This window comes from Prionailurus viverrinus, chromosome B3, assembly GCF_022837055.1.
Source record: "Prionailurus viverrinus isolate Anna chromosome B3, UM_Priviv_1.0, whole genome shotgun sequence".
Lineage (NCBI taxonomy): Eukaryota > Metazoa > Chordata > Mammalia > Carnivora > Felidae > Prionailurus > Prionailurus viverrinus.
Window position 1 is genome coordinate 51,091,774 of NC_062566.1, and position 17,860 is coordinate 51,109,633.

General features: G+C 38.1%; 1 protein-coding gene across 1 annotated transcript in view; it reads right to left on the bottom strand.

The window, feature by feature from the left end:
- Window positions 1–17,860, bottom strand: part of SLC12A1 (solute carrier family 12 member 1) — a 101,458-nt gene that overhangs the window by 79,748 nt on the left and 3,850 nt on the right. Inside the window, exons 2-5 of the mRNA XM_047863020.1 lie at window positions 9,186–9,320; window positions 8,955–9,030; window positions 3,160–3,255; window positions 458–597 (exon numbers count right to left, since the gene is read on the bottom strand). Coding sequence (XP_047718976.1) covers window positions 458–597; window positions 3,160–3,255; window positions 8,955–9,030; window positions 9,186–9,320 — 447 coding nt within the window. The remainder of the gene's footprint in view (window positions 1–457; window positions 598–3,159; window positions 3,256–8,954; window positions 9,031–9,185; window positions 9,321–17,860) is intronic.

Below are 17,860 nucleotides of genomic sequence, written 5' to 3' on the forward strand. Positions count from 1 at the left end.
AGGAAATGCTTAATTTCCTGCAGTGAGTTATTCAAATGTTTGAACTTTCTTTCCCTTTTGGAAATCTATAACCATAATAGTAATATTGCTACTGAAAATAATGTTCATCATTTATCTTTTGTTTCATATTTTACACAGTATTTCATTTGTTCTGTACTGCATTTCTATTAAATACATAGAACAGTATTATTAGCTCATATGACAGATTTGAGAAAAAGGGTTCAGAACAATAGAGGGAGTGGCCCAGAATCCTCTCAGCTGATAAATCTGAGAGTCGGGATTCCAAGCCAGTTCTGATGCCAAGCCCAGAGCTCCTTCCACTATATCCAACTTCCACATTCTACAGAATAAATGTATTTCCTCTCATCTTGCCATGGCGATAACCCCTAGTGCCCTGAAAAGGCAAATTAAACTGAATTATCTTACTTGGCTGAAAAAAAGAAAAACTTTTAATTACCTTAAGAAGATCTACCACTGTTTCAGCAAATCCCACCACATACATAGCAACAGCCACTGCATTGGCAAAAGCAAAGATCAAGCCTATAGACCCACCGAACTCGGGCCCTAAGCTTCTGGAAATAAGATAGTAGGCCCCACCTAAAACAAAAAAATGAACATGTTTTACTTTGAGGAACTGCTAAGGGATTTAGTTTATATGACCAAATAATTTTGAATAATTTTTATTCTAATGAAAATATCATAACTTCCTAATAATTTTAGGAATCTTGTATCACTTTAATGAATAACTTAGCCTTTTCTTGTACTCTGAGAACTGTAATAGAATTTAGCAGAACTATGCTTACTTAGTAAATTCTGATTTATCGAAACCTAATTGTATACAAAGTTTACAAATAATACAGCAAACTTTACCAAAACAAAATGCTTTGCCTTTAAAAAAAATTCATTGGTTTGGGGTGCCTAGGTGGCTCAGTTGGTTAAGCATCCGACTTCGGTTCAGGTCATGATCTCACGGTTTGTGAGTTCAAGCCCTGCATTGGGCTCTGTGCTGACAGCTCAGAGCCTGGAGCCTGCTTCGGATTCTGTGTCTCCCTCTCTCTCTCTGCCCCTCCCCTGCTCATGCTCTATCTCTCTCTGTCTCTCAAAGATAAATAAATGTAATAAAAAAAATTTTTTTAATTCATTGGTGAGTTCAAATCAATGATGTAACCAATGAAAAAAACTTTGTATTTGGAATGTCCAGGAACAGGCAGCCCTAGGCAGAAAATGATGTAGGAGATGTATATCATTGCTATTCTAACTTCCTTTCTGGTATAATTTTCTGGTATATATTTGCTGCATAAAAAAAGTATTTGTATAGTGCTATGTATTATCTACTCTATAAATCAGAATTGGTTCTCTACGCTTTTAGCTCAAGAAGGCATGATTATTGCCAAATACCCACATGTGTATGGGTGGCCAATGGGAAGAAAGATAGAGAGGGTTTGGAACAACTGTTTCTCCTCTGGACCTTGAATAATGTAGTTCTATATATGGCCATGTACCCATGTGCACAGGGAAGCCTGAGCTGGACTGGTTAGCTTCTAGAGTGTACTGAGAGCAGGTAAAAAAGACGAGGTATTGAGAGGCCTAGATAGCTAGGTGTTATCACGAACCATAGTAAATTAATGGCTTTCTACAGTGAGCTAGTCTTAGAGTGGACAGAATTGGGAAGGGAATGACACCGAACAGACATATCTCAAAACAAAACACAACTATCTTTTGTGGAAAAGGAATTTCCTCCACTGTAGTAACTCCTTTGGGTTAAAGGGTCAAAGCTCTCTTCAAAAATGTAACCAATTATCTGGGTGGAGCAAACTGCCATTATTTCCTTTGTCCAGATTACATTAGATAAATTAGCTAGCCAGTCACTTAGGCTTGGTCAAAGTGAGAGACTAGCAGGGGAAGCTCTGAGAGCAGGTGTATTTGTCAGAGGAGAAGGCTCTTAGAAGGCCCTGGGAAGGGGCACCTAGATAAGCTACCCAAGCTGAGGCCCCAGGAGTCAAACAGAATGGGAGGGGGAAGGCAGGAATTAGAACAGCAATGACAAACCTCACCCTCTTCATTTTCTGCCTTAGCTTGCATATTCCTGGATGATTTAAAAGTAACTCTTTGTTATGTTTGTTGGTTTCTATTTTCTTCCTAAGGATGTTTTCAGGCCTGTTAGCCCCTAGAAGTATAGCATTGGGGTGAAATCTGAGGGCTAACTAAGCAGGAAGTGTCAGCCAGGGTGCTGAGTGGGCCTGGCAGAGAGCCAGCAGGGCTCATCCAAGGTACAAAGCAACCATGTATTTTACTGTAATTATCTATGCCTTCTTTCTAGACACCTGGTCACTCTCTGTAAACATGTTTAATCACAGGAAATAGGTCAAAGAAAACATCTAGCGGTCTCTTAATTTTAGTTGAGAGAATTTTGCCTTGATGTTCAAATTTGGGTTAGCTCACTTTGTTTTAAGGCTTTGGGGACTAATTATTTAGATGCAGATTTTACTTCCAGCATTAAACCGACTCTGGACATTACTCTGTAACCAAAGCTTGTCGTCATAAGCAAATGAATTGGCTTACCTCCTCTTACTACTCCATTTGTGCAAATGGCAGACATAGAAATACCTGTGAGTGTCGTCACTACCACACTCAGGCCAATGATGATGACTCCAAGACCTGCAAAATCCCCCAAGAAATGTGTTTGGCTCCAGCACGTCCAGAAGCAGCAGTCTGAATTGTCAAAGAAGGATCAGTCTCCCCACGAAAAACCTGAAATGTTCTAAAAGATCCCATTCCATGAAGATCTAGGAAGCACCTGAAATGTACTAAACTTTAAATTAAAGCCACATCCAGGAATCCTTTCCCAAGAGACACCGGCAAGAGGTATGCAGCCTCGCCTGGAAAATAAAACATTCACCTACACAATTCTGAGCATCTGGAAACCATGAGCTGCAATGCGCCAGAGAGATCCGTTAGAGACGATCCCACCACTGACCAGCGTAGACCAGGACTGCACTCATAGTACCTTATGTTTCCTTCTGCATCCAGGTCACTTGTATAGTCCACCAGGCATCAAGAGCATTGGGCTACTTGCTTGTTCCAGTCAAAAAGGAGTATATAAAAATTTTGCCTACCCGTAGCAAGTGATGAGGGCATTAGATATCTTAGAAATGTTACCTCCACGAACAAACCCGTTAGTTGCTATTGCAGAAGTTGACAACCCAGTAATAGAAGTTACCATGGTGGAAAGAAGAATTATGAGAACTCCAAGACCTGTTAGCAATGAGAGATAGAAGATATTACATTTTACTTTTCTGACTTGGATTCCCTGTTGTTGCAAACTATATACTGCCTTGAATTTAAGTTTTCCTGTCCATGCCTGGGCCCCAGTGGAGTTCCTTTGTGCTCAGGAGAACCTGGTTGGCCTGGCATAAAGATCAAGTCGGCGGCCTGCTCATTACGATGGAGGATGGTTTCCAAAAGTAAACACAATCTGAAATGCGGCCCTGGAAAGGAAAAGTTGACTTCTGCTGGTGTCCTGGGAGAGAAACTACCCTGGCTGTGAAAAGAGAAAACATGACATCTGACCTTCTCTCTTGCTTGAGAGGAACCTGAATGAGAAAGTTGGGGGTTTGACAAAGGTTAAATCCTTCCTCATTTTTCTCGAATCTCTCTTGCCTGAAGGAGAAAAAAAAAGAAGCCAACTTGGATTACCTTTGAAAACACTCCAGAAAGGTCAGTGGTGAACTATCTGAGTCTTTGTTGCCTTTACCTTACAAATGATCGTGCGGGTCACAAGTTTAATTACCTCCTCTGACATATCCATTTGTGGCAATAGCAGAGGTGGATAAACCAGTGATACCAGTCACTGTCACGGCTAAGCCGATGATAATCACACCAAGACCTCAGTTGGGAGAGGAAAAATAAAGGCAATTAAACAGTGCAACAATCCATCAGATCGTTCACATAAAAGCCAGCAAATGGAGGGTAATCAACAAAGAACCACATCTGAATTAACAAATTGGCCTGGAAATCACCAGAGTAAGTGCTCAGCTTTGAAGTTTTCTGCCTGTAGTAGCACAGAGCCTAGAAACCAAAGAGCTAAAATGTGCAGTGAGAATTGCCCACAAATGAACAACAGTGGCTGGTCAAAATGTAGTGGGAACCCCATTTTTTGTGCAGTTCTAGATACCTGTAAACATAATAATTGGTCAATATGATTCCAAGCTGCCTTTATAACTAGACAGGAAATGTTCACCCTTCCAGATAACTCTCTTTTTATGTACATTTGGTTGTGTAGGAGTGGAAAATTATATCCAATGTAACAAATTGTTTATCTGGCAGATAAGTAAAGTGGAAAGAATCAAACTGAACTATGTTCACTTATTGGCTTTGTGACCTCTGGCAAGTTACTTACTTTCTGAGCCAAAAATGGCAATGAGATTAGAAAGAATACATGTGTAAAAATGGCTAGCAGAGCACATAGAACACAGTACACGATCAGTGGCACTGCTTTTTGATTGTGTCCACGATAGTTATAATAGCTGTTGCTTACTGAAAGCCCACTATGTATCCAACTATGGGTCAAGTAGAATGAGAAATGCAAGGAACAAATAAAATGAAATGAAAAAAGCTGCCCTCAAGGATCTTATGGTGCAGAAGGTCAATGATTATAAGAGGGAGAAAGTGATAAACCAGAATTCAGAGAAAGGCAAGGCTGCTTTCAGCTTCAGGAAGCATACAGTCAAGAGGACACTGAAGGGTAGCAGAATATGCTATCTCCAAATGTACCACTTTTGCATAAAGTATATTTTTAGCTAACGGCGACAGAAAAAAATCAGCTACCTTCCCATATTTGTCTTAAAACAAGGCATAAATTTGTAAAGGTGTCTCTACTTTCCTCTATACCAGGAAGGACAGAAGTTAATCATCAGAGGTAATTCTAGACCCTTACTGGCTGGAGTAGTGCCAGAAGAACCTACATAACAGCCTTGACTTAATTTCCATGAGTTCCCTCATGTATCTGCCTTCCCACAATCTGCCATTCTAGAAACTCAGTCCTTTTCCTTTGTCTTGTCACTTCTCTAAGAATACATTGTTCTTTGTTAAGATGTTATGTAAGCCAGGGGCCCCACGGTGGTTCGGTCGGTTAAGCGTCCGACTTCAGCTCAGGTCATGATCTCATGGTTTGTGAGTTGGAACCCCATGTTGGGCTCTGTGTGGACTGCTCAGGGCCTGGAACCTGCTTTGGATTCTGTGTTTCCCTCACTCTCTGCACCACCACTCCCTCAGCCCCCACTCACACTGTCTCTGTCTCCGTCTCTCTCTCAAAAATAAATAAACATTTAAAAAGTATTTTTAAAAAGATGCTATGCAAGCCCAAGTTCTAACCACTCTGTTGAGTTACTCATTGCTGAGTCTTCTCATGTGGACACATGATGCACATGTTAATAAATTTCTGATTGTTATTCTCTTGTTAGGTTGCCTCTTGCCACTGTTAATAAAGAAGTTTAGGGTCACAGGCACTGAAATCACCCTGGTTCTAGTGAGAATGCTCTTGCCTACATATGCTCCCCTACATAAAATGGATGCTTCATAATTGTTGTTGGCAAGCTGTCTTGTTCCAGGGATAATCAGAACAGTAGTCATCTGAGAAAGGCTGTGATTTCTCTGGCCATGCCCTGGGAAAAGGGGAAGTGGAAGGAAATGAAGGACAGACATAAATGGAAACAAGGTTTTGGAGGTTGCCTCTCTTGATGGTCCCAGCTGTATCCTGGCTCTAAAAGAAGTCTCCAGGCTATTTTACAGTTTGAAGTACAGTAGGAGGAGGCTAACTATAGGCATGAGATACAAACTTGGACCATATGGCTTTGGCCCCTACAGACTCTTAAAGCTTGGATTTGCAAGAAATAGTTGCACTAAATTCTTTGAATCTATTGCAGGGATCCTTTGGTATATATTACCTCTACATCACCATGTGGCCTGTTCTTTGCACCTCTACAAGTAATTTCTTCTTATCTTCTGCACACGATTTTGCTTTTGCTTTTGTTTTGAAGACATTTGATATCAAATGTTTAGCTCACCCCAGCAACTGTACAGAACTAAATAGTTTGTATTTCAGGACATGAAACCTACTTTGACTATTATTTTCATACCCTTATTTTCCCTTTGCTTCTATTTTCCCAACAATTCTTATTTATTCTTTTGCACTGTATATATTTCTGTAAACCATTTGAAATCCTAGAACAAAGTTTTATACACTTAAACAGCAACATATTTGCATTTCTCTCACAATCAAACAAAAAAATCCCAGGGTAAAAGGCAGGTTAGAGAACGTTCAGTTCATAGTTTTCTCAAAGTGTGGTCCTTAAACCACCTATTTCAGGAAATATTTAAGTGTTTATTAAAAATGCCCAGACCTGTTGGGATGAGCACTGGGTGTTATATGGAAACCAATTTGGCAATAAATGTCATATAAAAAAAAATGCCCAGACATACTAAGTTGGAATCTTTCAAAGTGAATCCCAGGATTCTGTGGTTTTGGAACCTAACTTCCCAGGTAATTCCTATGCACCCCACAGTCTGAAGACTATCGCACTACCCTAGCCTATCTCAAGTTGTGTCTGTCTAGACAGCACAGTTATTTAGCTTTATCTTCAAAGAATTGATTGGGAAACAGTGAATCCAGGTCCTTAATTTTCAGATGAGAAAATGAAACTCATGGAATGACTTGCTTTAGTTCATACCTCTTTCACTCCCTTCTTCCATGCCTAATGTTTAAATTTATTAGAAACCATCTTGCCCCAGCCTAAGTCCCCTAGACAGAGAACAATTTTATGACATTTTGGGCTTATTCTACAGTTTGCTTTTGGGGAAAAGACAGCCAAAACTCTTGGCCCTAGAATGGTTACCCAAGGGCTGTAGCTACTGTTACTCTTGGCTCCAGCTTCTTTCTGACTTTGTTCCTAGGGTCTCCTCTTGAAAGGATCTTCCCTAAACGATCCCAAATCAAGGAGAAACTACTTGTATTTGCTTCTTTTCTTACCCAATAAAGGGAATCTAAATGGGACCCAGAAGGTGACTTAATCAACTCATTTAGCTTTAAGTTCACAGCAAAGGCCAGTAAAACTGAGTAAGGGTGGTAATAAGTTTCTATGACTCACTAAAGTCTACTTTCTGAGAACTAAAACAACAACAACAAACAAACCTTCATTCAAAGGAAAACCCACTAGACACCCATTTAAAGTAGGATATGACTACTTAAAGGAAAGGTCCTTATTAAAACAACACTGATGTCTGAAAGTATAATACACAGTTTAGCAGAAGATAGGGTTCTCCATGTTTTACACTTTTGCAGTAAGCATGAAACTGGATTGACTGTAAAGAGTAATGTAAGATCTGATTAAGGTTCAGGTTATCGCTTAACACAAGGATGTTAAATAAGTTGCGTTAGAAAGAATTACTCTTGCCCTTGGCTACACTCACACCTCCAAACAAAGTAATGCTGCTTGATGATCTCAATAAGTTACTAAACTGCCCTTAAAAAACTAATTTTGCATGAAACCCTGGGGCAAACACTTGGCAATATTAAGATGCAGATTTTCCATGGAACAGCATCTACTTATTTTGGACCCTGCGGCTATAAGCATTCATTTGATATGCATCATAAAGCTGGCAAGCAGCCCTTTGTCAGGAACCCAGCACTTGCCAAACATGAAACATGGAAAAACTATGGGAACTGGTTCCAGTGTTTCAATTTACAGCTCAGCCCTTTCTTTTTGCGAGTTAGTCTTCCAGTCTGCCTTGAGGAGCAAAGGTGATAAATAATGACTGAGTAACTTTGAATGTGAATTGGGATACGTTCTGGAGTAGTATCTAAAAGCACATCTGAATCTCTATGTTCTTGACACTAATGATTTATAGGTCTTCTCCAAAAATGGATTTGTAATACATTTTCCATACATAAAGTAGAACGTCACTAATTTTTATCACAATAAATCAGGAACTTTGATAAAATTCAAGGAAATTTTTCATATAAATTATATCTATATACTCTTGATTTAAAAAAAAGATTTGCCACAGGAAATCATGTTTTAAGTAAAATATAATCTTCAAAAATGTCAAAGAATCACTCAAAATAATCTCAACATCATGCATTTTCCATTAGAAAAATTAGTAGTAGGGGCACCTGGGTGGCTCAGTCGGTTAAGCGTCTGACTTCAGCTCAGGTCATGATCTTGAGTTCATGAGTTTGAGCCCCACGTTGGGCTCTGTGCTGACAGCCCAGAGCCTGGAGCCTGCTTCAGATTCTGTGTTTCCCTCTCTCTCTGCCTCTATCTCCCTCTCCCTCTCTCTCTCTCTCAAAAATATATAAAAACATTTTAAAAATTAAAAAAAAAGAAAAATTAGTAGTAGTTACACATGTTATCTCAATCATTTCATCTATCACGTTTAAGCCTCTGTCTGGCATATTTTATTAATCTTTGTTTTCTTACCACTGGTACCTGAAAGTAACACAATTATTTTCTTTGGCAAATGTTCAACAATTCAGCATTTCTATTAGTCAGGTCACATTGTTCCCACTTTTCCCACAAGCTGTTCTTGTTGAGTGAAATTTTGCCAATAAGCATAAGGGGGATGCACAAATGTCAGTATGTCCCAAACTATGAATAGTACTGTTTAAAATATATGTGTCCCTACAGATCTGTACACCTAAAACTTTAAGAACAAATAGAAATATTAAATTGAGCATTTATCTGGTTGGTAAACTGGAAAATTCCAGTCTCCCAGAAGTTAACGCTACACTTTCCTCTCTGACAAACATGGTCAAAGAGGCAAAGTAAAAGAGTTCGAGTGCAGATTATTTCTGTGACCTCCATCTCACATTCAGCATTAATGGTGAAAACAAGTTGCTTATTGAGCTTATAACTGACACTGAAAATGGTATACGGGGCATGGGGAAACATGCTTACCAATTCCAGCTTCTCCAACAATCCAAGACAGGCGAATGAAGAGCATGACACCCCAGATATTCAGCATGCATCTTACCTGTGGGCCAAAGGAGCATTGAAAGGGATATGAGAAGTGATAGTGGGGCAAAACCCAGCCATGTCCGTAACTCTGTTGTCCAGGATTTGCTAACATTTAGTCCACTAGGACACGGAACAAACAGATTTCATTTGGAAACATAGGAGCTTTCTCACCAGCACACCTTTCACCCATCCAAACTTCACAACGCCAGCTTTATCCTCCTCTTCCTTGTTTTCAACTTCTTCATCTCCAGGCATTCCATCTCCGTTAGCAACCCTGTCAGCTGAACCTGGTGCCACTGCTACGTTCTGTATTTATACAGGTAGCAAAAAAACACACAATATTTAGTCAACAGAAGTCTCCAGAAAACTTTCAAAGGCAAATCAAAATAATTGACATGAAATTTTGGACACATCAAATTCTAGCATGCATGCACATAAGGTAAGTATTTTCTTGCCCTGGGAGCTGATGGATTCATTTTGTGAGATTTCAGGCACAGCAAAGCTGCAAAGGATCTTGGGCAGTCCTACGGGTGAGAATATTACCTTAGGGGAAAATGGTTAGATTTAGGTAAATTTAGAATACAAAAAGAACAAACAAAAGAAAAAGAAACAAAGGCAGCCTGAAAGTCTATCAGAAGTGAAAGAGGGTCTTTGAGGTATGGTAGGAGGTTAATGTCATTGATGCAGGCTAACTGGACTTCTTTCTATTAACCTCCCTGGGCTTCATCTTATTCACCTAAAATAATAACAAAACTTCTCTAAACATGTCACAGTATCTTTAAGAAGAGTGAATGAAAGAACACATAAAAGCATTTTCTTTTATAAATTTATGTATTCGGTTTTTTTGTTTTAACTTATTTTATAGAGAGAGAGCGAGAGAGAGTTAATGAACAGGGGAGAAGGACAGAGAGAGAGAGAGAGAGAGAGAGAGAGAGAGAGAGAGAGATCTGAAGCAGGCTCCACACTCAGCCAGGAGCCCAACGCAGGGATCCATCCCAACACCCTGGGATCATGACCTGAGTTGAAATCAAGAGTCGGACACTCATCTGACTGCATCACTCAGGCACCCCTATACTCATTTTCTTTAAAAACAGGAAGAAAAGGGTTAAAGTTCTAAAAATATTTAAAGGCACTGTTTGGCTACAAGGATGCTATTCCTGTAGAGGAAGTTTCTTTCAGATTCGATATGCCTTTGCCTGAGAATTGCTGGATGTGCTGGTAGCATTGTACAAAGGGTAAGAAATCTTATGACTGACTACTAGAAAAGTAAGCTGAGTACAAATAAGAAGTAGTATAAAAAATGTCAAAAGCTTATTTAGTTTTTTTTTGTGTGTGATCCAATTTTGAAAAATAGCTTCCTCGTCAGTAAGGATAGTCTCTGAATTCTACTGGAGAAAGAAATAGCCCTGCTTCTCTCAAGTGAAAAACAACCCTAACTTCTCTTTTAGATATGACCTTGAATAATTTCAGATACACCCACTTAATTTAGCCTATCTGACACCTACTTGATTCTAATGGTTAGACTATATACCCCACTGAGTTCCCGAGAAGCAATATTTTCCAGTAAGGGGTTGAAACCATTGGGGGAGTCTCTTAGATTCAGCATTTAACTACCATTATTAAAGAACAACTTTGGGGCGCCTGGGTGGCTCAGTCGGTTAAGCGTCCGACTTCGGCTCAGGTCATGATCTCACAGTTTGTGAGTTCAAGCCCCACGTCGGGCTCTGTGCTGACAGCTCAGAACCTGGAGCCTGCTTCCCACTCTGTGTCTCCCTCTCTCTCTGCCCCTTCCCTGCTCACGCTGTGTCTCTCTCTGTCTCAAAAATAAATAAACATTAAAAAAAAAAACAAAGAACAACTTTGTTCTATTTAAGTGGCCTAAATTAGTTTACAGCTGGGATGATGTGTCCCCCTATTACTGAGATGTCTCAGACAAGGACATTTTTTTTCCCCCTCTAAAATGAGACTGGCATGAAATAAATACTCAGTGTTTACTATAAGGACTTTATTTGAGGGCAATTAAAGTTTTTGTCCTTGCCATGTTTAAGAGTTATTGCTTCTTTGGGCTTTGGTGTATCATTAGCATACCCACTATAATCTGACTCTAATTTGGGCTGTTTACTCCAAGAGACTTTGACTTCTTGTCTTCTTGTTCTTCCATGTTCTTCTACTTCTCTATGTCAATAAGAATTTCTTCCGAGTTTGTTCTCCCACAAGATTTTTTTTCATGATACTAGTGGACATTTGGGTAACCGATGCAATACAATGTGGTAAGTCATTGTATATTAACTACAGGATGTGGGTTACTTCTCCTAGATGCCAACAAAGACCCTACTATACAGCAGGTCATCAATAAACATTACTGAATCCATAAAGTAGGCTTGGAGGCCACCTGATCTCTACCACTTCAGAGAAGATGACCTCATTTCTTAACCATTCCTGCCTCCTATCTCCTTTCTCTTCCATCCCTATTGAGGATTTCATTTTTCATTGTTTTCTCTGTGTAACCCACATTAAAGAAGGGAGAAGAAGAGAATGAATCTCAAGTCAGATCATCTTACTCTTTTCCAACAGCATTGCAGGGGAGGGGTAAAACTGAATCACAAAGGAAGCCGAAATTAATAGTTAAAATTTAGTTTTGAATTACCCGAGGAATATCTTAATCTTAAGCATCCTCTGTCCCTACTTGCACAGATAATTGAAATCTGACATCATATATTCATATTAAAGTAAAATATGGATAAACAAAGTCTACAGAAATTGAGGCTGAACTAGCAGGGCAGAAACTGGCTATCTATACCAGCTAGAAATGCAAGTCATGGATGTAATTCAAAAATTTCCAGTAGCTCATTTTAAAAATAAAAGGAAATTAGTGAAATAACTTGGGTTCAGCTTTGAACCCTTAAATTTTAAAAATATACCTAACTTTCATACAATATATTTCTAATCTTTGAAATGTAATATTCATTAGCTATGGTGGCAACCCACCTTGTAGGAGGAACCTGGATCATGGACTGCTTTAATATGTTTTACGTAATAGATCTATATCAAATATTATCATTTCAACATATAATCAATATAAAAACAGTGATGAGACATTTTAATTCTTTTTTTTTTTAACACTATGTCTTTGAAATCTGGAGTGCAGTTTACAGTGATACCACATCTCAATTTGTACTAGCACGTTTCAAGTGCTCAATAGCCACGTGTGGCTGGGGCTATTATATTGGAGCACACATATCTATGCATTGCAGTCAATTACAGATGGATGGAACATTTGAGGTTTTTCTCCAGGCAGTTAAAAATCCTATTTTTTCTCTGAACGGATTCTATACTCATAAGGCAGCTGTGTGGCTCAAATGTAACTTTAACTTTCCGTAACTAGAAAATCAATGAAAGCAGAGAATTGAGGAATGTGATAAAATGCCAAGGAATGTTGAAGAGATTATTTGGTTAAGAAATTCATTTATTTGATTTGATTTGAGAAAAACTTTTAAAATTGACACTATTCTAGTTAATGAAGATCTCACAGCCAGACCATCAACAGCTACTCATTCAGGGAGAAGGCAATTTCCTTTTCCTCGGTTAATTGGGGATCCCATGAGACAGAGCCTTAGTCACTTGCTTTTTAAAGGCAGTCTTGGGAATAAAACCTATGTTTTCTGATCAATCCTGTATTTGAGGGTTTGGTCCAGGAAATTGCTTTGCTCCCAGATGAACTCCAGTCGTAACTGTGACCCTTACATCTGGATTAATGAGAATACCAATGACTGTAAAAAACATCTTAAAAAATTGGCGAAAGGATGAATAAGATATTTAAAATTTCCCCTTATATGGACATTTCTATCTGATGGATGTCCTTCTGGGCACAGTTTAATGGTTCTTCAATTTATCACTAGGACATACACTATGAAGCAAAAGGAATATTCTATGAGGGCCTGTCAGGGAAATCATCATATATGAAAGTTAGTAGGGAAATAATTTTCTAAAGCTATTCAAAAATAGAGTCAATGTAGGGCATTCAACTATTTCTTAGGTGAATGTGTTCAACCTGCTAGAGTTTCCACGTTTTCAATATATTTATGCCTTAGAAAGGAAAAAAAACCTTTAAATGTATATTTCTTGCCCTGACTATAAAGCCCTGATAATACATTTATAAGTACAGAATCTATTTCCATTGCTTACTCACTTACAGGAGCTTAAAACTCACTACACCATATAAACTTGGAGGCTTGGAATCTAGTTTCAGCGATGCAATTAATTCAGGGTGTGTCCCCCAGCAAGTCACTTAACCTTTCCTGGATAGTGCCAAGGAGGATAAATCCAATGAATTTTCTGAAAATCTTACTTTGAAGTAATTTACTCGAAGGCAAAATCATTTTTCTATGTTTGTCATCTTCCTCTTCTAACATGGCAAAGCAAAACTTGGTTTCACTCTTAATAAATGCCTCCTTTGTGAGCCTATACAGCAATTACAAAGTCAACTTATCATCAAAGTACTGAAAAGACTTTTAGTTGAGGGTTATGGGCACTTAATGGCTGTGAGCTATAACCAGTGGCTGACAGACTCCTGGCTGGTGCATTTTCTTGGGACCAAAGTCTCAAAGAATAGAAGTTTTATGATTGTTCCCTGAAACCAGTTTTTTCCCTCATACTTTGAATTAATTTGTTTGTTCATACTCCATCACCATAAATGATGACCCACCACCTTTCGTAAATGCATTTTAAACTGCATAGCTTTAGGGAATGATTATTAATTTACCAAAAGTTTTACCTGTACATTAAGTATTCAGAGAAAGTAAAATAAAGTTCATTAGGAAGAAAGAAAGAAAGAAAGAAAGAAAGAAAGAAAGAAAGAAAGAAAGAAACTTCTCTTCTCCAGTATTGATAAACTAGTAAAGCTTCAATCACATGCAGTTTAAGGGGTAAATTCCTAATGGGTTTTGCTAGATGATAAAAGATTATTTTATTTAATATGAAATGCGTGATTTTTTCAGACCCCAGAAAAATTACAAATGCATTTCTAGCTATCATCAAAGAAGAAAAAAATAAGTGTATTTATTCTTTCAATTCTAACTAGAGGGGCACCTGGGTGGCTCAGTTAGTTAAGCGTCCAACTTCATCTCAGGTCATGATCTCATGGTTTGTGAGTTCAAGCCCTTCATCCAGCTCGCTGCTGTCAGCATACAGCTGTCCTTAGATCCTCTGTCTCCCTCTCTCTCTCTGCCCCTTTCTGGCTTATGAGCATGCTTTCTCTCTCTCTTTCTCTCTCTCTCTCTCTCTCTCTCTCTCAAAAATAAGTAAACATTTTAAAAATCGTTAAATAAACTATACCTAGATAATATTTGCCACTATACATGTTTTTAGGTTTTCAATCTCAGGATGGTAGAAATCTTAGCCCATCCTAGAGAAACAACTCCATAAATATTTAGGACTATATGATCCCCTCCCAGTTGTTTTAAACTTTCTTTTATTATTAAAATATTTAAATATATGCCATAGTAGGGAGAATAAATAGATCTCATGTGCCTACCACTGAACTTCAACAGTTATGAACATATGGCCAGTACTATTCCACTTAAACCTCTCACACCCCTGCCACTGGATTATTTTAAAACCAATCCCAGCAAGGATCAGAGAATTTTTAGGGTTCATTTCAGCATGAAAAACACGATTTTTAAAAAAAAAATTTTTAATGTATATTTTTGAGAGAGAGACAGTGTGTGAATGCTGGGGCCAGAGACGGAGAGGGAGACACAGAATGTGAAGCAGGCTCCAGGCTCTGAGCTGTCAGCACAGAGCCCGACTTGGGGCTCAAACTCACAAACAGCAAGATCATGACCTGAGCCGAAGTCAGATGCTTAACTGACTGAGCCACCTAAGCACCCCGAAAAACACAATTCTAATCACATTCCTATATTTTACTAATCAATGTTATTATGTTTGTACATTACAAGCCCTTTGTGATAAATGGGAATATTTTAAATTATGAAAGTGAGAGGTTTCTTGTTTTAAAAGTTGCTATAAACCATGCCTCTAAATCACTACTAATGGTCACAATTTATTATAGTATTTTTATTGTACCTGAAAACATATAGCTCACACAAAAATTAACTTATATTTTTGATAACTTAGGCCTAAAGGTAGCTATGTGTGTAATAAGCAGTGTAAGAAAGTAAAATCAAGGGGTGCCTGGGTGGCTCAGTCAGTTGAGTGTCCAACTCTTGATTGGGGCTCAGGTCATGATCCCAGGGTCATGGTATAAAGCCCGGTGTTGATCTCCGTGCTGAGCATGAGGCTGCTTAGGATTCTCTCCCTCCCTCTTCCCCTCTCCCTCATTACACTCTTGTTCTCTCTCTCAAGAAAAAATTAAAAAAAAAACAAGAAAGTCAAAAGATTCTTAATATTTTCCACATATACATGGGAACTGTTAGTCTATTCACCACCTATCACTGAACTAAAAACTAAAACTTCTGATAAGTATTAAAATGAGTCTTTAGTTGCAGATTTTCACTCCAGCAAATATTTTAGGGGTGACCACTAATCCTCCTTCAAGGCACTTATTGCCTCAATTTTTATGTCTACTTAATTGGGCTTGGTGATCTTTCTAATTTGGGATAGCCCCAAGTTGAATGCTAAAGTTCCAAATTTGAACTTTAACACATTTTAGAAAATACTATTTCCCAGAGAATGCATTTGTAAACCTTTGTTTGTCTATTTAAAGAAGATAAACATTTATACATTGGTTTATGTACTTTAATGTTTGTTAACCTGATTACATGTCCTTTATTTCTACCCATAACAAAGTCATTTGACATGTCAAATAAATCCTGGAGAGTAGAGATCAAATCTCTTTAACTCACTTTATACAGCATCTTGTATATAAAAGACTAATAAATGCTTTTGATGATGACAACGAAAATGATCGAGACCTACAATTAATTCTGTAGGAGAAAGAGAGAGAAAAAAAAAATTCTGTAGGAGAAAGCAACATGATCTTTTGGCACAGTCCCCAAAACAAGAAAGGAATTGAATCTCCTGTTCTGCCCATCAGGGCTGAGATGCAATTTCTTCTTTGTGGCTGAGTTCCACTTCCTTCTGTAGCTGTCAAAATGAACTGAGGCAAAGTGAAATGGGAGAGTAGGCTGAGGATGCAAAGTAGCAATAAACAGCATGGACTCTGGGGGCACCTCGGTGACTCAGTGGGTTAAGCACCCAATCTCAGCTCAGGTCATGATCTTGAGGTTTGTGGGTTTGAGCCCCATGTCAGGTCTCTGCTGTCAGTGTGGAGCCTGCTTCAGATCCTCTGTCCTCTCTGCCCCTCTCCTGCCTGTGCTCTTTCTCTCTCTCAAAAATAACAAACATCAAAATAAAATAAATAAATAAATAAATAAATAAATAAATAAATAAATAAATAAATAAAAAGAGCATGGACTCTGGAGTCATGCAGACATGGGTTCAATTTATTAGACACATGACTTTTGTTTCTTGACCTTGGAAGTTTTTTGACTTAGGTTTTTGTTTTCTCTTATAAAAGATCCATAGGATTTTATAAAAACTTTAGAATCTATAAAATAGCAATAACAATAGTACCTACCTTGAAGGTGTGTTATAAAAATTGAATGAGAACTTGCCAAATGTGAGCACCTTGTCTGATAACAAAAAATTCTCGGGGCCCCTGGGTGGCTCAGTCGGTTGGGCATCCGACTTTGGCTCAGGTCATGATCTCACAGTTTGTGGGTTTGAGCCCCCGTGTCTGTGCTGACAGCTCGGAACCTGGAGCTGCTTTGAATTCTCTGTATCTCCCTCTCTCTCTCTGCTCCTCCCCTGCTCACACCCTGTCTCTCTCTCTCTCTCAAAAATAAATAAACATTAAAAAAAATTCTCCATAAAAAGTTTGCTTTTGCATGAGTGTATGTAATCCTTTCTATTCACAAATTACTTTTCCTAATGCTTTTTATTCACAGATTACTTTTTGTTGCTAACTACCTAATGACCCAAGTGTGAAGTTGTTCCATTGTTTTTGTTTTGAAACATTCTCTAAATGGTTGGTTTCCTTAAAAATAATATTGCTATCTTAATTTTTGTGGTATTTTATTCTTTGTATAGACAGTTTATTTCAATGACATCAGAACACTGACTTTGATAGAAAGGCTATATATTTTCCTGATTCTTATATAATTATATTTTTCTGAAATGCTAACAACAATGGTGGTTAGTAAGACTGAAAAGGAGTTCCATTTTGGTTAGCCCTGTAGTTAGGAATTGTGCATATAAAGGTGGCCACAGATTTGCAACAATGTGGATGGAACAAGAGTGTATTATGCTAAGTGAAATAAGTCAGTCAGAGAAAGACAAATGTCATATAATTTCACTCATGTGGAATTTAAGAAATAAATGAACATGGGGAAGGGAAAGAAAAAGAAAATAAGATAAAAACAGAGAGGGAGGCAAACCATAAGAGACTTTAAATATGGAGAACAAATTGAGGGTTGCTGGAGTGGAGGTGGGTGGGGGGATTGGCTAAATGGATGATGGGTATTAAGGAAGGCACTTGTGGGGATGAGCACTGGGTATTGCATGTAAGTGGTGAATCACCGAATTCTACTCCTGAAGCCAATACTATATGTTAACTAACAACACTATATGTTAACTAACTTGAATTTAAATTAAAAAAAAGTAGAAATGAAAGATAAAACCATGATCACTTAATAAAGTAGTTTAGTAATCAAAAAAAAAAAATGTGGCCACAGGATTATGCTGGACAGTAAAAGTACAATTATTTTTACAAAGTAAAAATACTGGATTAATCTTTACCAGATATCTAATAATCATTATATTTTTTA